Source organism: Anser brachyrhynchus, assembly GCF_964034855.1.
Source record: "Anser brachyrhynchus genome assembly, chromosome: W".
Taxonomy (NCBI): domain Eukaryota; kingdom Metazoa; phylum Chordata; class Aves; order Anseriformes; family Anatidae; genus Anser; species Anser brachyrhynchus.
Window position 1 is genome coordinate 23,979,963 of NC_137704.1, and position 20,841 is coordinate 24,000,803.

Sequence of the window (20,841 nt, forward strand, 5' to 3'; positions counted from 1 at the left end):
GGAAATTTGGTGTGCGGTAATCCTTGCACGGGGTAGTGCTTGGAGTACACCAGGGAAATTTGGTGTGCGGTAATCCTTCACGGGGTAGTGCTCGGAGTACACCAGGGAATTTTGGTGTGTGGTAAGCCTTGCACGGGGTAGTGCTTGGCAGTACACCAGGGAAATTTGGTGTGCGGTAATCCTTGCACGGGGTAGTGCTTGGAGTACACCAGGGAAATTTGGTGTGCGGTAATCCTTGCACGGGGTAGTGCTCGGAGTACACCAGGGAATTTTGGTGTGCGGTAAGCCTTGCACGGGGTAGTGCTTGGCAGTACACCAGGGAAATTTGGTGTGCGGTAATCCTTGCACGGGGTAGTGCTCGGAAGTACACTAGGGAATCTGGTAACTTATAGGTGTGCGGTAGCCCTTGCACGGGGAAGTGCTTGGCAGTACACCCCCATTTTCCAGGATAGGAAAAATGGGAAATATGAGTTCCAGGGGACAGGGAGATATCCCTGGGGGAGTGCCTCCCGACTGTCCTTTAGGAAGGATGTTGAGAAATTGGAAGAATAACCCCAAAACTAAGGAAAAAGATAGGAAGAAAATGGTTAAATATTGTGTATCAGTCTGGACGAAAGAACCAATTAAAGGAACTGCAGTATTTTGGCCAAAATACGGGTCTGACAAAGATTGGGTATGTCAGGCCTTAAATTTTTATGTTAATAACAAATTTCCATTTTCGGAAGAAGAATCGGAGTATGCAGCTTGTTGGATACAAGGAATAAATTTGAATTTGAGCAAAAATCAGAATAAAGAGGGAAAGAAAAAGGAAGAGACAAGTGATAAATGGGACCTTCTGGATAACTTACCTCCTCCTTATAACCCCCAAGTTGCTGCAGCAGCAGCGGCTGCTGTAGCAGTTCCTCCGAAAGAAGAGACAGGAACTATAGATAACATTAGCTCTGGGAACAGGAGGTACCCCAAATTGGTAAAAGAATTGGAACAATGTAAAAAAGACCTTGAGAATTTTCCACTCCCTGGTACTAATAATACTAACACTACTGAAGCTGCTATGTATCCTCTCCGTGAAGTGCCGCTGGGACCTGGACAGGTAGGGTATGTGAATGCTCCCCTTTCTAGCGGAGAAGTGCGAAATTTTAAAAAGGAAATGAAATCTCTGATTGAGGACCCCATTGGATTAGCAGAACAGTTAGATCAGTTTTTGGGACCCAATCTATATTGCTGGGGAGAAATGATGGCAATTCTGAATCTGCTATTCTCAGGGGAAGAACGAGGAATGATTAGAAGAGCAGCAATGCGGGAATGGGAAAAGGATCATCCTCCAGGAGATGGAGTAGTTCCAGCAGAGCAAAAATTTCCAAATGTGGACCCTAATTGGAACAACAATAATGTGCAGGATAGGGTTAACATGAGAGACTTGAGAGAAATGGTAATTAGAGGAATTAGAGAAGCAGTACCTAAGTCTCAGAATTTTATTAAAGCATTTGAGGTTCAGCAGGGTAAAGATGAAACTCCAAGTGATTTCTTGGAAAGGCTCAGGGACAGGATGCGAAAGTATTCAGGAATGAATCCTGACGACCCTGTAGCGCAGGGGCTTTTGAAGATTAATTTTGTGATGAAAGCGTGGCCGGACATACAAAGGAAACTTCAGAAACTGGAGGGGTGGAACGAAGAGCCGTTAGAAAAACTTTTGAGGGAAGCGCAGAAAGTGTATGTCAGGAGGGAAGATGAAAAGCAGAAACAAAAGACGAAAATGATGATCTCCACAGTGAATCAAGTGGTGGGGCAGAGAATGGGGGACCGACGGGAAAAGAAGTTTCAGGAAAGACAAGGATTGGGATGGAATCAAGAAGAAAAAGGGAACAGGAATGTGAAATCAAAGTGGCCACCTCCTTCTCAGCCACGGCAGGTACAGGAAGGATGTTATAAATGTGGGCAAACAGGACATATTAAACGAGAATGTCCTGAATGGAAAAGGGAAGAAAGATTGTTTGCCGTCATAAACTCTGAATAGGGGGGTCAGGGGTTCTTTGAACAGTGGTCCCACCAAGAGCCCTTGATAAATTTAGAAGTGGGACCTAATAAAAAAGAGGTTGTATTTCTAGTAGATACAGGAGCAGCCAGATCCTCTTTAGCTTATAAAATATCAGGACTCAATTTAACTAATGATACTCTACGAGTAACAGGGGTAGAAGGATTTGGTATGGTAGTGCCACTTTTTGAAACTACTGAATTATATTGGGGAACTAAAATTGTCACTGGGCAATTGTTATATGTACCTGAAGCGGGGACCAATTTATTGGGGAGAGATTTAATAGTCAAATTAGGATTACAATTGAAGACCTGCGAAAAAGGAATAACAGTCTCAATGAAATTATTAACAGAAAATGATGAGAAAGAAATAAATCCCATGGTATGGGTAAGGGAAGGAAATCGAGGAGGGCTTAATATAACTCCCTTAAAGATAACTGTTCAAGAAGGGAGGGAGATAGTTAGACAACGACAGTATCCTATCTCTTGTGAAGGAAAAATGGGCCTGAAACCTATAGTGCAAACTCTAGTTAAAGATGGTCTTTTGGAGCCTTGTATGTCACCATATAACACTCCAATTTTACCAATTCGAAAGCCAGATGGTTCGTACCGATTAGTACAAGACCTGAGAAAAGTTAATGAGATAACACGAAAGCGCCACCCTGTGGTTCCTAACCCTTATACCCTGATGGGTAAAATCCCTTATGAGCACAAATGGTTCAGTGTTATAGATTTAAAGGATGCCTTTTGGGCATGCCCACTGGATCCTGAAAGTCGGGATATTTTTGCATTTGAATGGGAAGACCCAGAAACAGGCCGTAAACAGCAATATAGATGGACTGTTTTGCCTCAGGGATTCACTGAATCTCCCAATTTATTTGGGCAAGAATTGGAAAAGATTTTAGAAATATTTCAGATTCCCGAAGGGGTGACGTTGTTACAGTATGTAGATGATTTATTGATATCTGGGGTAGAAAAATCAGAGGTAAGAGAAGCCACAAACAAACTCCTGAATTTTTTAGGAGAACATGGGCTAAGGGTATCTAAAGATAAATTACAGTATGTAGAAAAAGAGGTTAGGTATTTGGGACATTTAGTCTCTGAGGGCAAAAGGAGGATAACCCCTGAAAGGATTCAGGGAATTGTGCAACTTCCTCTCCCTAAAACAAAAAAGGAGTTGAGAAAATTTTTGGGTTTAATTGGATATTGCAGACTGTGGATAGAGTCATATGCACAGAAGACAAAGAAATTATATCTCAAATTATTGGAGGAAGAACCCAATATACTGAACTGGACTGAAGAGGAAAAAGAATTAATGGAAAAACTAAAAAAAGATCTTATTACAGCACCAGTCTTAGCTCTTCCTGCCTTAAAGAAATCATTTTATCTTTTTATAACCGTAAGTGAGGGTGCTGCTTTGGGTGTGTTAACCCAAGAATGGGGAGATAAGAAGAAACCTGTAGCATATTTGTCTAAATTATTAGACCCCGTGTCCCGGGGATGGCCAGAATGCATTCAGGCAGTAGCAGCAACTGCCTTATTAGTAGAAGAGAGCAGGAAATTGACCTTTGGAGGACAATTGATTGTTGTTACCCCTCACCAAGTGAAGACTATTCTCACTCAGAAAGCAGGAAGGTGGCTGACAGACTCCAGAATACTAAAATATGAAGCTATACTAATTGAAAAGGATGATTTAACTATAACTACAGAACCTATTTTGAATCCTGCCTCCTTCTTGTCAAAGGGAATTGAAGATCCAATAGATATGGAACATAACTGCTTAGATCTAATAAATTACCAGACAAAGATAAGATTAGATTTACAAGAGCTGCCCTTAGAGGAAGGGGAAATATTGTTTATAGATGGATCTTCTAGGGTGGTGCAAGGAAGGAGATGTAATGGTTATGCCATCATTGAAGGAACAGATGGGAACGTCGAAGAAATGGGAAAACTGCCTAGTAATTGGTCAGCCCAGACTTGTGAATTATATGCATTAAGTCAAGCATTAAAGCTATTAAAAGGGAAACAGGGAACTATATATACTGACTCACGGTATGCATATGGGGTGGTACATACATTTGGAAAAATTTGGGAAGAAAGGGGCTTAGTAAACAGCAAGGGAAAGGAATTGGTCCATGAAGAATTAATTAGACAGATTTTGGAAAATCTGTTACTACCAGAAGAGATTGCTGTGGTGCATGTGAAAGGACATCAAAAAGGAAACTCACTAGTTGAATGGGGAAACAGAATTGCAGATGAAAAGGCTAAAGAATCAGCTTTGCAATTGGAAGTGGAAGCAAAGCTGCTTCTTGTACCTGAAATAAAACCCCCGCCTGAAAAGCAAATATTCAGTGAAAAGGAGATAGAAATCTTTAGGGAATTAGGAGCGAAGGAGTCTGAAGGACGGTGGATTCTTCCTGATGGGAGAGAAATGGTAAATAAACAAATAATGAGGGAAATTTTAGCTGTTCTACATCAAGGAAGTCATTGGGGAGTACAGGCAATGTGTGATGCAGTATTAAGAAAATATATGTGTAGGCATGTATACTGTAGCTAAACAGGTGTGTAATAGCTGCATAACATGCCAACGAGTGAATAACAAGGCTCTACGGAAACAACCTCTGGGTGGACGGGAGCCAGGGCTTCGACCTTTCCAGAGCATCCAAGTAGATTTTACTGAATTACCTAAAGTAGGTAGATTTAAGTACTTGCTGGTATTAATTGACCATTTGTCAGGATGGGTAGAAGCTTTTCCTTCAGCATCAGCAACAGCTAGTGTGGTGATAAAGGTAATCCTGGAACAAATAATCCCTAGATATGGGGTTATTGAAAATATAGACTCTGATCAAGGAAGTCATTTTACTTCATCTATTTTAAAAGGATTAATGAGAACCTTGGGAATAAAATGGGAGTTTCATACTCCATGGCATCCTCCCTCGTCAGGGAAAGTGGAGCGAATGAATCAGACATTAAAGAAGCATCTGTCAAAACTGGTTTTAGAGACTAAGCTTCCCTGGACAAAATGTTTACCTTTAGCACTCCTTAGAATTCGAACTGCTTCTAGAAAAGATGTAGGAGTTTCACCATATGAGATGTTGTTCGGACTACCGTACCTGGGGAGAAATGGTGAAATACCTATTTTTGAAACTAAAGATATTTTTCTCAAAAATTATATACTTGGATTATCTTCTTCCCTAGCATCTCTCAGGGTTCGTGGACTGTTGGCTCAAACTCCACCTTTGGAATTCCCAGTACATTCATTCCATGCAGGAGACTGGGTCCTGATACGCACCTGGAGAGAATCAAAACTCCAGCCTGAATGGGAAGGACCATTTCAAGTACTACTAACCACTGAAACAGCCGTGAGAACTGCAGAAAAAGGTTGGACTCACTATACTCGAGTGAAGGCATCCATCGACCCTAGCACCTGGGAAGTTGTTCCTACAGAAGACTTGCTGAAAGTTAAAATCAAAAAGAAAAAAACTTTGTAATAAACTGAACGGGATAAAGGCTTACAATTGTAAACTAACCTTTTATTTTCACAGGTAACTAATGAATGTGACTTGTAAGGACAAATCTATAGCAAATTGAAGTGCTCCCAAGAGGGGTTCGTTATAGTAGCAGTGTACATCTTATTCTTTGTATTGATAATTATTTGGAAACCTAAGGTTTAAAGATAATGATGGGGAAAAATCAATTATTAATTTTGTTTTTGATAATTGTAGGCCTCAGAGAAGGCCTTGGTCAATTGGAAACTTGGAAAAGATTTGACCAGATGATAGCAAAGACAGGGTATCCAGTCAAAATATGGGTAAATGTGACAGAGAGTTATGAACCACAATCCATCACGTTTGATGCTTGTGAAGTGTTAACTTGTGGAGATTTAAATGCTCAACGACAATTGAGCAAAGAGCACAAATATCTCTGTCCTGAACCTAAGACTAGCAGTATGTTTGAAGGACCCCCTTGCCCAGCATGGACTGATGTATGGTGGACGACCAATCATAAAGGGTGGTCACATACACCCGCCTCAAGTCTTTATTTTATGAGGTTAAAGAAACAAATTAACATATTTAAAGGAACTGTTCAGCCCAATTGTCAGCATCTACAATGTAATCCAATAACTATAACAATTAGTCAGGCTGATTACCTTACAAACCGTACTTTTGGTCTTGGAGCAGATGTAACCGGGCGAGACCCAACAGCCAGATTGAGAATAGCTGTAAGGGAACGATACTCTCTTGCCATCAGAGAAAGAGAGAAACTCAAAGGGAAAACAGGAGAGAAAACAGGAGAACCTCTTCAAAACACAGCAGTTGTCACAGTTAAAGAAATAAAAGATCTTAGGCAGACATTTGAGATTGAAACAGGGTATGGGGATGTGAATGCCTGGATAGAATGGGTTAAATATACTGTCCAGAGTCTCAACCATAGCAATTGCTATGCTTGTGCCTCGGGACGACCGATAGCCCAGATAGTGCCCTTCCCATTGGGGTGGACCGAGGACTCCCGAGGGATGCGATGTATGATTGCATTGTACCAAGAAAAGACTGCCTGGGGAAATGAGGCCTGTAAGTCTCTCTCTTTACTATTCCCTTCCTTGCATGATAGCAATGTCAGGGCTCCCCCTGTATTCTCCACAGCTATAGGTAACCATACAGCTTGCCTCTCACGGCAGGGTGTGAGGGCTATCCGGCATCTGGGAGAATTTGCCTTGTGCACGAGGACCTTGAATGCTACTGAGGACTTGATGGGAAACTATTCAAGACTTGGGATCCCCAGGGCAGATCTCTGGTGGTACTGTGGAGGGAAGATCTTGCGGTCCACCCTACCATCTAACTGGGGAGGCACTTGTGCACTTGTTCAATTAGCTATACCCTTCACCCTGGCATTTGAAAGCGAAACATCACAAATACCCAGAAGAAGTAAAAGAGGCTTAGGAATATCATTTGATGATAGAGTATACATAGATTCTATTGGGGTGCCTAGAGGAGTTCCTGATGAACATAAAGCCAGGAATCAAATCGCTGCAGGGTTTGAGTCACTGTTCTGGTGGGTAACAATTAATAAAAATGTGGATTGGATTAATTATATCTATTATAATCAGCAGAGATTCATAAACTATACAAGAGATGCGATAAGAGGAATCGCTGAACAACTAGATGCCACCAGCAAAATGGCTTGGGAAAACAGAATAGCATTAGATATGATTCTTGCGGAGAAAGGTGGTGTGTGCGTGATGCTGGGCAACCGTTGTTGTACTTTTATCCCTAACAATACTGCCCCGGATGGCACAGTAACTAGAGCATTGCTAGGGCTTACCACCCTTGCCAATGAATTGGCAGAAAACTCAGGAACAGACACTTCCATCACAGGATGGTTGGAATCTTGGTTTGGTAAATGGAAAGGAATGGTAGTGTCCATATTTACATCCTTGATTGTAGTAGCAGGAGTTTTGACAGCCATTGGTTGCTGCATTATCCCCTGTGTAAGGGGACTTGTCCAACGGTTAATTGAAACTGCACTTTCGAAACAAATGACCATGGATCCACCACCCTACTCAGATAAGATGATGATATTAGAAGAAATGGAAAGCAAAGAAAGTGAAGAAGAGGAAGACATCTACCAAATTACACCTTAGAGCAAAATTTTGCAAAAATCAACAAATTATAAAAAGAGAAAAGGGGGGAATTGTGGGAATGGAAATGTTGGTTTTGCAGTGTTACATTGTATAGAAGGAAGGAATGTGGTATTGAAATATGCTTACAGTGATAAGAAAGCTCAGCAGGTGACCTCCTAAAATGCAGACAACCAGACTCCTTAGAGCAATCAGGTGAAAATCATTATGTTAAGTCAAGCCAGATAAGGGGAGAAACATTACCACTTCAAACAGTAAAAAAGTCAAAAGAAGCTTGAAATTTAACAGGCCAGCAACTGAAGGCCAGGCATTGTCTGTGAAGCATCAGATAGATTGTGAACCTGGATTACCCAGTCAATGGGGAAACAGGGGAGGGTCCTGTCATCAAAAAGTATATAAACTGTGTTTTGGAACTAGTGGGTGCGCTCTCCTGCTTGTGGGGCGCCCGCCATTGCAATCGCGAATAAATTACTACTTCACTGAGATCCTCGCCTGAGCCTAAGTTATTGGCTACGGAGTGTTTCTCACACGGTGGAGCAGGGTTCCATGCTGCAGCCCGTGGAGGAGACCACGGTGGAGCAGGTGAACCTGCACCGACGGAGGCTGCGGCCTGTGGAAGACCCCTGCCAGAACAGATTCTGGGCTGGACCTGTAGCCCGTGGAGAGGAGCCCACGCAGGAGCAGGTGACCTGGCAGGAGCTGCTGCCCATTGTGGGAATAAAAATGTTGTTTTTGCAGAGTTACATTGTTTAGAGGGAAGGAATGTGGTATTGAGATATGCTTGCAGTGATAAGAAAGCTTAACAGACAACCTTGTAAAATGCAGACAACCGGACTCCTTAGAACAACTAGGCAGAAATCACTGTGTAAGAAACATTACCACCTCAAAGAGTCTGTGAAGCACTGGGTAGATTGTGAACCTGGATTACCCACTCAGTGGGGAAACGGGGGAGGGTCCTGGTCATTGAAAAAAGTATATAAACTGTGTTATGGAACCAGTAGGTGCGCTCCTGCTTGTGGGACGCCCACCATTGCAATTGTGAATAAAATCGCTACTTCACTGAGATCCTTGCCTGAGCCTAAGTTATTGGTTACGGAGTGTTTCTCACACTATGGGGGACCCAGGTTGGAGCAGATTGCACCTGAGGGATGGACCCCGTGGTATGGACCCATATCTGGAGCAGTTCTTGAAGAGCTGCTGCCTGTGGGCAGCCCCTGCAGGATCAGTTCGGGAAGGACGGCATCCCATGGGAGGGACCCCACGTTGGAGCAGGGGCAGAGAGTGACTGAGAAGGAGCAGCAGAGACTAAGTGCTATAGACTGACTGCAATCCCCATTCTCCTGCGCCGCCCAGGGGGAGGAGGTGGAAGAGGGTGGATGGGGGGAAGGCGTTTTTGGTTTCTTTCCTTTGTTCCTCACTTCTCTAGCTTGTTAGTAATAGGCAATAAATCTTACTGTCTCCCTACTCTGAGTCTGTTTTGCCTGTCACGATAATTGTTGAGCGATCTCCCTGTCCTTATCTCAACCCTTGAGCCCTTTGCATCGTATTTTCTCCCCCTTTCCCTTTGAGGAGGGGGAGTGAGAGAGCGGCCATGGTGGAGCTTGGCTGCCCACCTGAGTAAAACCACCACACCTGCATATACCTAGACCTCTCACTGAAACCCAACCTCTTGAATGACAGCCTCTGCTAGCAGACTCCCTACAGACTCAAGCACAAAAACAAGCTGTGTGATCTTCTGATGTGGCTAACCGATAAAAACAGACAATGAAGCCCAGTATAAAATACACTTATTCCTTAAACTGCAAATGACATTTCTAAGCACTTGAAATACCCTAGTTACCATACAGTTCTCAGATGCAGTGCTTTCTTTTTGGGACTAACTCAAACTAACTGAGAATGTTGAAATTCAGATGTGCAGATAAGACCAGCTGTGGCTAATTCTTCCAGTACAGCCCTACAGCAATCATTCTGCTTATGGCTGTGCAAATCTCTGCTGGCCTTAGTTATCTGTAATGTAAGGCCACAATAAAATCATAAAATAGCATAGCCTGGAATCTCAGAGGGGATCAAGCCAGAGCCCCACAGAGCCAGGACTACTACATGAAGCAGGTTGCTCAGAGCCTGGCCCTATCAAGCACTGAAGGTGGTCTCCAGAGCTGGAGATTCCTGCTCACTCTGGGCCCTGCTCTAGGCTTTGCAGAAACCTATTTCTTAACATCTACTGGGAATTTCCCTTGACCCAGCTTCTGCAATTGTCTCTAGTCCTGTTCCTAGGCACAACCCTCAGAAGAACCCATTCATCTACACCTTTCCATCAGGCAGTTGCCAGAAAGCCTGCCCCTTCACCTTCCCTTCTCTAGCATAAGGCCACTCTCCCAGCCCCTCTTCATTTATTTTGGCCTCCAGCTATTCATCATTTTGTTGGCCTTGGCAGCAAACACTCTGCTGTGACCTGAAGAGCCCAAACAGGATTCATTTGGTGCCTCACAACCATCAAATAGAGGTGAATTTTCCACAAGGCAGCTAACTATGAGGCATACAGCCACCTTACCTCATATCCCTGAGATTTCCTACTCTACAAAAGTAAGGTGGCCAACTCCTGACAGACAAGTAACTCAAGCTGCCTTAAACTTGGGATACTCAAGGCTAGATACTGTAAGGGATTTAATTAAATGAATAAAGCTGTTTAAAGATTTCAAGTTTCTCATTCAAAAAGCATTAATCACTTTCTCTTCACATGGCATGAAATTTAGCGACACATTAAGTCCTCCCTGCTATGGATCAACAGAATTTCAGAATGAAAAGATACATCTAAGTCCAGCATGAGGTATCTGGAAGCAGATGCAGAACTAGCTGCTATCACATTGTACCATTTTCTCAGCAAACCTAAGCATTAGTGTTATCTCAGTGTCTGAGGAAGAATACTAGAAGCACATTTCTTCCATTACCTTCAGCAGCAGCTCATCTCCTGAAACCAGAGTTCCTAACCATAACATTCACTACACAAAATGCCAAACCAGGAACTGCAACTCTGCTGCTCTCCAGGACTGTCACAGAAACATATTTCAGTGGACAGAGTGGATTCAGGACAAGAACTACATGGCAGGATTCAGCTCACCTCTCGTTTGATGGGCTCTCCTTCACAATGGATCACTGTGTCCGGAGCCACTATGCAGTAGGGACTTGGATCTGTCTCCACCACTTTGAATTCCACCGCACGCATTCCTCCACGCACCAAGAAGATGTCACCTGTAAAATCCCACATTTCAGTAGCCTGCTGAGGTGATGTCTGCAAAATGTCAACCCTTGTACTACTAGCAGCCATAGAGGATAAGGAAGTAGGTTACACATGCATATGCCACTGGCATTTTTAACACTGCTCTACATTTTAGACTCAAGAGCTGCGTGTACCGTGACTACCAGAGCACTGTTTAGATCTGCAGCAGTTAAACTTTTCAAATTTCATCCAGAAACAAACAGCAAACAAGAGAAAAGAATACTCTACCTAAATACCAAACAAAGGCAATGAATCACATTTATTTTCCATTCAGTTCCAATTCAACTGTTCTAGAACGATTTTTTATTAAAAAAAAAATTCTTAAAAATAATTCAAATGTAGTTTAGGAAAAAAAAAGTTCAAACTGGTTTACAATGTGTTTGATCAGCTACCTAGTCACAAACTGAGGTCAAGCAACCACAGTCTTTTCAAACAGGCTAAGAATAGGGTCCAGGGGTAAGATGCTCAAGTTTTTCCTGTCTCCTTTAGAAACTAGCTATCGCTTTACAAAAGAGGTGCCTGCCTCCAGTGTAAAGCCCAGAGACAGTAAATAGTGCAACCACAAGTGAAAAGTCATAAGGCAGGAGAAGCCAAAGCCAGACTGAAATGTCAAACCACCCTGAGATACAAAAAGCTTTCAAGAAATTTGCAGAGCAACACAAGACTCGATCCCAAAAGCAGGTTTCTTCAACCAACTCCCAAACTGTCCCATTTTGACTCATAGTGCCTTACGCTAAAGCACAGCAACAGCTGACTGTTTCACTAGGGAAATTCTCTCTAGACACCATCTGCATATTGGTTTTGCTACTACTGCTCCAAAGAAGTGACTTTCAGAGTGGCTGTTCCAGTCTGCACATAGACATGCGAAGTGCAGCCTTGAATGTTCTACTTCTGTCTACTTTCTCAAGAAGGGGAAGAATTCTAGCACTAGAAGCAACCAGGGAAGATGCAAAAAGCCCTAACATAATAAAAACTCATTTGGAAGTGGTTATAATAAGTTGCTATTAGTTATAGTAACTGCTCGTCTCCAGAAGCAGAATAATATATATATTAACTATGACTCCTGGCTAAACTGGGCTACAGAAGTTGGAAAACTTCATTCAACTTGTGTTCATACTGTATTAGGAGCTATTTGTTCCAGCAGAAGTGCTACTAGCTCAGCTCCAAAAGTGCATTTTGTTTTCTAAGCACTCTCCCAGTTATTAATTGAATTACTCTGAAGAAGTGAATTTAGTCAGGGTGCCAGCTGCTCTATCCAACCAATTGATGAACACACAGGCAAACACCCAATCCTGTCAAGTGGTAGCAAGTTAGGAGAAAATCTTGTTAAACTAAGTTCTACCTGAGACTTTTCTAACACACTCCCATCCAAGGTAGCAGGAAAAAAAAATAAAGCAGAATGTTCATGCTGCTGTGCAAGCCAGTAGCAGATATTACCCTTTCTTCTGAAGATTAGGGAAAATTGAATCAGCACCAGCAAGATCTCACTCTGCAGATGCCAGTCTGATGCTTTGTAGCAATCTGTGCAAGTCCCCAGAAATTCTCTTTACTCAGTCTTAGGACTAGACCACAATCAGCAGCATCAGGACTTCAATAACATGCGCTATTACCTTTTCTGATGGGTCTGTATGCTTCCAGGAAGTATGGCTTGAGATAGACCTCAAACAGATTCCCCGTGATCCCTTCTACTGTGTCATCAATTGGCAGCACATGGATACGTTTGCCATATTTCACATCTGGGCAGGGCTGGATGCTGCAACAGAAGAAAACTCCAGTTAGCCACATCATCCTCGACTTATACCTGAGTCTGGAAACAGCAGTGATGTCTCCTCCCAGGCCAGTACAACCACCAGAAAGGACTCTCCAAATCCGTGCTCAGACTTCCCACCTGCCTAAGAACATTTCGATGCTGACAAGGTAAATACCATGCCCAGGGGAGAGCTAGTCTTCACAACACATGCCTTCCTTCACTCCTCTCAGCCCTATCCAGGCTGCCGGGGAGTTTCAGACTTTCCTCTTACCTCTGCTCTTCTTCCAGGATGCCCCTCACCATCCCCAGCAAATTCAGAAATTACTAGTGCAGCCAGAAAACCTAGTGAGTCAGAAGCTAATTTTTGTTTCAACAAGGAGTTACTGCTGAACTAACTGTAAGGGAAAGTGAGCTTGGGGTAACTTTTTTCCTTTATCTCTGTCTTCTAACTTACTACAAGGAATAGAGCCCCCTGCTGCCGATAACCCTGATTCAGAGCAAGGTTCTCAAAGTACCAATCAGTGGTAATTGGCTTGCAGCAAGGCATCCATCAATCCCACTTTGTGGAGGCTGACATTTAGGTTAAAGTCCTAAGGCCCTTTCCCGCTTTTTAAATAAACACCACAGCTGTGATTTTACAGGGTAGGCAAACAGCCTACCATAGAAATAGCTGAGTATCGAGCTGTGGCTGAGAGGCAAAAAGCTCAACTGTGCTTTGCCTGCTAAGAAAAGCCTACACTGAACTGCAACTGAGCATACTACTTTTCATACACTGCTTTGTGAGAGACTCTTAACAGATTCATTTACCACATGCTTTACAGAGAGGATACAGCAAAAGGGTAAAGGAAAAGACCGACTGTCCCAGAAGGAAAACAGTTTACAGACCACAAGCAGGAAGTGATTAATGCATGAATCTGTATTTTGGCAGAGACCAGGCCACAGAAGGTAAGACAATAAGTAATTAAAGATCAGCAAGAAAAACTTATGAGGGCAAGAGGTGTCAAAGTTCTCTGACCCTTGCAACAAAGCTAAGAATCTGTAATGCATCTGGAGGGCTGAGAACCGCTATAGACACAGTCCCAGCAGAAGAGGCGAGGGCAGAGGCTCAATTGTCACACTAGAAAAGACTCCAACAGCAGCCCCCTATCAGTTTAAGTTAAGAATTCACCTTTACTTCACAGGGACTGGGTCAAAGCACTGTTCTGTTCCAACTCTGTTTAAAACTTGCATTTTCTAGTGATAGAGAGATGGGCGGTACAGCCTCACCCCTCTCCTCTACAAAGTTTGTATGAAACATATTTTACATTTACAGATTATTCCAGGTATCATTCCAGGAAGAAAAATGCCAGAAACTAGGTTCCAATTTTCCCAGAACATGTAGGAGATTCCAGATTAGGAAGATGCTCAGGAGGAGGAGCTGTCAGCCTTCCCATACCTAAGCCTGCAAATTAGCATTTTTGTATTTCAGAAGTGCTAAGGCAGTTTCCCTCTACTCCTATCATAGAATGGAAACTGTTTTCTGTAACCCATGATGTATTCTACATGATGTGTACTTCAAGTGTTGCACAACAAAATTCCTGCAACACTTTTAAAGCATTCCTAATTCTAAAATTACTTTTATAACAAGAACTGAAATATACATAACCTGACTATAAACTTCCTTTGGGGATTTTTAATCTTGGTATTTGACTGCTTCATGTTTTTGTCATTCATTCCTAGCAAGTTTCAACTTCTGTATGCCACAGGACAGCTTGGTGCTTGAGCTAGATACTGTGAGATCAATTATAATATTGCTTAATGCTTTCCCCTGTTAATGGCATAGAAATTAGAAATTTAGACAAGAAAAAATTGTGAATTCATCTGACAATGTAAAGTTGGGAAGAAAACTGACAGCAGTGGAATATTTAAACTATTCAATTTAATGACAGGACCTGGGCCCATAAAAGTGCTGAAGAGACTTCAAGAATCTTTAGCATCATTCTTTAGTATTAACCCCAATATGTACACAGCCAGAAACACACCCAAAAGTTAACTGAGATCCCTGATGTAAGCTGTGCACTTGAAAATGTTTCTGAGGTCACCTCTGGAAGATGTAAGAATACTTCCTGCAGATCCTGTCTCTGCTACTGACTGAATGAATTCAGGGCCAGCGCACAAGTTATTTGGACAACTCAGGGACATGCAACAGTCAGCAAAGCAGTCCCCACCTGATCACATCACCCAGGCGCACTCTCAGGTTGTTGCGAACAACCCTGTTCATGCGAATCTTCTCATCTGAGCAGGTATCATCTGACAGAACAATGCAGACTGCTTCTCTCCTCTTCTTTCCTTTTAGCAGAACAGTATCTCCTCTGAACAGTTGCAATTCATCCATTTTTGCCTGCAAACAGGAACAACATTAGAGCAAGCTTTTGAAAAAACAAGAATTTGAGCTTGTGAAGGAGAGTTACTTGACTTTGGAGAATTACGTGTTGGAAGACATGAACTAAATCCACAAAGACACAGGATCCCACTACCCTGGTCATGAGCTAATCCTGAAGCCAGACTAAGGGCTTAAGCTTGACAGAATCTTAAAAGTTCAGCATCAAAATATGTTTTAGCATAGAAGAGTGCTCAAAAACAAGACAACCCACCTCCCTCACCCATAACAGCTGCAGCTTCTTATACAAATAGATTCACATCGCAAAGTTAAATTTCGAGTTAATATACAGCAACAGCTTGCATATTACCCAGATGAAATGCTTTGATTTTCACCGATGACACACCTGGGACAGTGACACAACACTGTTGTCTTCATTGATGGCTTCATCAACAATTAACCGATTGGGCCTGTTCTTCTGCTTCAGAATAGCAGTCGATAAGTCATCCGCTTTAGAACTGGAGAAGAAAACAGAAGTTATGAGTCTAAGCAATACCACTCCTCCCTCTCCAGCTACCCCCCTGCTTTGGTCTCCATTAACTATAGGTTTTTATCGTCACATCTTTTAAAAACCATACTGGTTTGTAAGACAAAAGAGAATATTCTTCCTAGGCACCCACTCCAGGTGTTCAAACCAGAATGCTTTCTGTGAGTAAATATTAACTACCTTACCAGCCTCAAATAGAAATAGCTGTGAAGCTATCTGTGAAAAGAAGTGGTCAGTGAGATGTTGCTGACTGTAAGATGTTTTGCCTAAAAGAATTAGTCAGACTCATCTGCAATCACATGTAACCACTGCAACCGAAACAAAAGTTTAAGTCTATTTGGTGACAAATCCCAGATAAATAGGGGAATTAAAGCACAATGTTGCAGCTCCCCTGACAGGAAGAGCTGTAAGAGTTTAGCCTGTCAAGGGCTATTAGTTAAACCCAGCAAGCCAGTAGAAATATCCAAGTGCTCATTAAAAAATGTGATATATATATATTTTTAAGGATATAAGCACCTTTCTGCAACATCTTCATAGGAGTCACTGCAGCTCTAGCCCACTACACCACAAGAATTATGACAGATAATTCGTTTGTCTTGACAAAAATCAAGCAAAACAAACAGCAAGGAAAGGGAAGAAAGGCAGATTAAATCACTTCCTTCAAAATCTAATACAGCAAATTATTCATTTCATTAAAAAAAAAAAAACACATAAATTTGAACCAAGAAGATCTTGGAAGTTGTACATTAGCCAATCAAAACAGCAAGAGACCATTGGAACTTCCCTTGATAGGCATCTGACTACTTTTTCAAAGTAGTCCAGAAGTGCCATAGGTCATAACAGAAAGTGATGTAGACTTGTGCTTGACCTAACAAGACAAAACAAACAAACAAAAAAAAATAATACCTGTCTTTGTCCTAAGCGAGCAGCAAGCACCAGCAGAGAGCAGGAAGCTCTGAGGACAGCTGTGCTGGCTGCACCCTCCGGCTCTGTTTAGCTCTTTGAGAGACAAAATAACCAGAAGAAATCAAACCCTGAGTGGAAGTGGCAGAGCAAGCAGCTGCACAGCATGAACACAGCACGTTGCAGCAGAGCTTTGCTTAGCGTGTTCACTGCATCTTTAGAGGTATATCATAGGTGTGACATACCTCCAGCATGACGTTACCTGAGGTACCCCTCACACCCTCAAGACAGAAGTGTTTCCAAGACTGACTGTGCAGTATTGGCTCCTCTCTCTGAGGCTTCAAAAGAACAGGGGAACAATACAAGCCTATGAGAGCAGCCAGCTTGTTTCCAAACGGTTTTCAAGCTTTGCATAAGCTCTAGTAGCGTAGGAAACATATTGTAAATGAGGCCAAAATTATTTTAAGCAAACAGAACAAGGAGTTGTAAAACATGTCTTTCCAGGACTGCCAACACTGGCCAAGTTGCCTTTTTCACTTTCTTCATTAAGAGTGCAATAGGTAAGAAATTAACATCTTCAATGAGCATGAAGTGTTACAGACCCACTCGCAAAATCTGAAGAGAGAGAAGGAAGTCTGCTGGACACATCCAGGAAGAAGCTCACAAATTCCATCTTCAAGCTAAAACATGGTCCTAGGAGAGTCCTAAAAGGGCTTGGATTTCCAGGAAAAACTAACAGAGCACTAAGAAAACTAAAACAAATAAATGGTCAGGTCAGATAGCATCTTGTAGTTAAAACAGCGGGCAGAAATAACAAACTACTTGTAAGGACCTTGCATCAGCTCCTGGACACTGGAAATTAATTTAGCAGGTGCATTTAAAAACTTGTACAAGGGGACACTAGCAAGCAACAATACTTCTATTTAGTTCAAAGGCTGAATGAAATTCATACCCCTCCACACGAGATGTGGATCCAAAGAGCTTCTGATAAGAAACCATTGCCAGAGTTTGGCTGCATAAACTGACACTGAAAGTGAGTAGCTCTCCCTCAGGACACAGAGATTGCAATGCAGCCTAAAAAATTGACTGGGACTCCAGAGAAAAATAAATGGAAGAGGAATTGGGCAACAAGAGAAAGTTTTTTGACCAAAGCTTTCAATAAAGCAAAAGCTGTATAAGAATTGGGGAGGGAAGTTCAGCAATCTTCCAGTACACAGCAAGAGGTACATTTAGTTCTGCTGAACATGAAAACAAAATTTTAGTACTGAAGAACTGAACCTGCAGTTCCCTAAGTAAGAAGTAAGGGCTGGATTAATGCTATCTGTACATTACTGCACTTAAAGCCATCGAAAAACTTGGAGGCATTAAGAAAGGAATAAAGGTATGCAGGAAACAGCACACATATCTAAATGCTTGGGCTCAGCTTCAGTTCTCTGACCTAAGAGTCATGCAGACAAAGAACCAAAGGCGTTAAGAAATTACATGGCAGCTACACAGGCAAGTGATGTTGTTTCTCCTACAGACAAGTGTAAGGACTTTGACAGAGTCTTCCTGGAGCAGCTGAGAACATTACCATCACCATTTGCCCTTGTTGCATCTCTCCTGGGCATTCCTCACGTGATAACTGAAATGACAGAGCAAAATACATCTTCGTCCCTCAACCACACTCAGACAACATCTATGCAGCAGGGAAGGAGAGCCTGAATTAAAAATACTAACCTAGAAAGCCTAAAGCATGGGTTGTGATCCTCTGGTAAACTGGTAAACTTCAGTGAGGGGCCAAGGCAGTGTGAGAAAGTAAGTTGTGTTTTTGCAGTACAGAACTAATTTTCTGTATTCCAAGGTAGTTGTGTAGTCACAACAAGGAGAAATGCCTAGTAGATAAGTGGACAGTAGGAGGCCTCACTGTTCCAAAATAAGGTAGAAGCTTGAGAAAAACAGGATGAGCAGTGTGAGAACAGTAAAACAAAGATCACAAGTTCTCAAAGCATAAGAAAGGAGAAAGTAAAGGGTTGAAAAAAAGAAAAATTGTACATATATGGTATAGAGGAGCGTCGAGTAGCTTGTGAACCTGTAGTACTCAGCCAATGAGGAAACAGGGGAGGAGATCAGGCGTCGGGTAATAGGGAATAAAAGGTTATGATTAGTTTACTAAAATGAGCTCCTGATTGACAGGACGCCTGCCATTGTAATCACGAATAAAATAGCTTCACAGAAGAGCCTGTCTGAAGAAAATTATTGAGATTTTTCTCACAGCAGACAGCTAACCTAAGTAATTTTTAAAGCTCCCCAATGAGTTTTCTGTCAGAGAGAAACTGCAGCTTCTTTAGATCACCTCCCCAACTCCTCCGTTGTGTCAGTTCCCTCACACACTTCTCTTCTCCCTCGCTTCTTTCACTGACTCAACAGAGAGACAAACTGAACGCAAAACATAACTTTAGAGCTGCTTGGGGATTAAAAGGAAATTCAAAACTTGCCCCTAGACAGAGGGCAGGAGTGAGGACATAATCCCCTGCACAGCTAATGGGCAAACTTGTACATAAAGAACAAGACATCAGTAAAATTGAAGCAAACACGTACTAGCCCTGAAGCCTCCCCAAAAAGGGGTTCCCAGGTCTCATCCTTAGTCCCCTTTTCTTTCAGTGAAGCAGCCCAACAGACCCATTTAACACTGGAAAGGGGAGGGGGCCACTTTAACAACTTTTAACATCTCAATGTTTTTTTGCGTCAGAGCACCCCTTGTTCAGCACATGGTAATGCCCAAAGGCTACACGTTACAGCAGACTATATGAAGAGAGAGCAGAAGATAATTACTGATGAGCAATTCTTCTGAAAACAAGCACTAATCTCCAAAAATTCCCATGAACTAGGGAACTAAGATGTTCCTGCAAGTCTGTGGTGAATATATAGTGGAAAAGTCACTGACTCAAAACGATTCCAGCTTCAGCAATGAAAGTGAAAACAATCACACCTTCTGGAGGCTGGTGGGCCTTTTAAATCAACGCCCTCACAAACCTTCTTTTGAGACAAACCCGTCAGTAGTTTCTTACAATCCTGACCCTGGAACATCCATGTTACAGACTGAACTGCCTTCCCCAGGTAGGTATTATAAATCCACAATGCATTTTATCCATTAAAGCAAATGACTGATGTTTCTGGTGACTGCAGCCACATACTAGAACAGCACAGGGAAACCAAGTAGTGAGTTCATCCCCATGCCTGAGATGCCAAGTTCCTAAATGCTGTGCCAGGCAGGTACGCACATAAAAACGAGAATCTCTTCAGAAACCACGCTCTGGTGGCTCTTGCAGTAAGACAGGGAACAAGATAAAGGATGGTGATTCCTAGGTCTTAGCCAGCACAATTGTATGTTTATGACCCAAAGATAAGGGAACAAAAGACTGTATGCATAGATAATGGCACCAGCAAGAACTGGCTTGACTGCTGAAGTCTGTCAAAGACAGGAAGGGTCAGGAGTTTAGAAGACTTCTGGCCTTCATCAAAAGACCACCCAAGTACTCCATGGGAATAGGGGCGGGAACCTACCTTGATGATTCTTGGGAGACCTGATGAATATGCAAGAGACTTACGGGAAATGAAATGAATATGTATTTGTCCCACTGATATAAGCACACTGCCAGTAACCCTTGGTGTGTGTGTGTGTGTGTGTGTGTGTTAGGCAGAGCAGTCCCCCACACACCTGGTGCCGTAATAAAGAATATCTGCTTAACAACTTTGGTTATTGAGTTTTCACTGCATCAGCAGTGCTAAAGCTCAGCTCAGCAAGATGGTTGCCAACAACACCGCACCCAAAATTGCAGCTAAGATGCAACTCTTGTCCAGTTGCAGAGTAACTTCTGTCGATTCCTATGTGGTGGTGACAACTTTGCGAAAGTGGACCTTCTTTTAAAGGCATCGTTCAGCTCAGCCAGCTGCAAAATGGGATTTTTAGCCTACGCTTCCATCACAAGCTCTACCATGGTCACTGAATTCTTAGCACGTCTTGGTAGAACCAAGCAGGTCTGAACTTCAGGAGTTGCAAAAGAAAAGGACAACGTAAACAACAGGCACTAAGGGGATGAGGGGTGCCTCTGGGAGGGTAAACAGGTCATTGAGGCATTGCCGGATTTGTGAAATTCTCTTCAGGTGCTATTTTTAACACTTCTCAGAGCCCAACGCACGTGGGACAGGAGTGGGGTGACTGCTGTCACTCAGCTCAGTGCTGAGGAGTGTGAAAGCTGATCTCGGGCCTGGAAGCAAAGCCAGGCCGAGGGGCAGGAGCCGCCAGCACGGGGCACCCCGCCTCGGCCCAGCCACAATATGTCTGCCTCCCCAA

At 42.7% G+C, this 20,841-nt stretch overlaps 1 protein-coding gene across 1 annotated transcript in view; it reads right to left on the reverse strand.

Moving 5' to 3' along the window:
- Positions 1-20,841, reverse strand: part of LOC308184724 (transitional endoplasmic reticulum ATPase-like) — a 33,676-nt gene that overhangs the window by 12,211 nt on the left and 624 nt on the right. Inside the window, exons 2-5 of the mRNA XM_080572098.1 lie at positions 15,462-15,573; positions 14,904-15,076; positions 12,557-12,699; positions 10,788-10,918 (exon numbers count right to left, since the gene is read on the reverse strand). Of these exons, the coding sequence (XP_080428224.1) occupies positions 10,788-10,918; positions 12,557-12,699; positions 14,904-15,076; positions 15,462-15,573 (559 nt within the window). The remainder of the gene's footprint in view (positions 1-10,787; positions 10,919-12,556; positions 12,700-14,903; positions 15,077-15,461; positions 15,574-20,841) is intronic.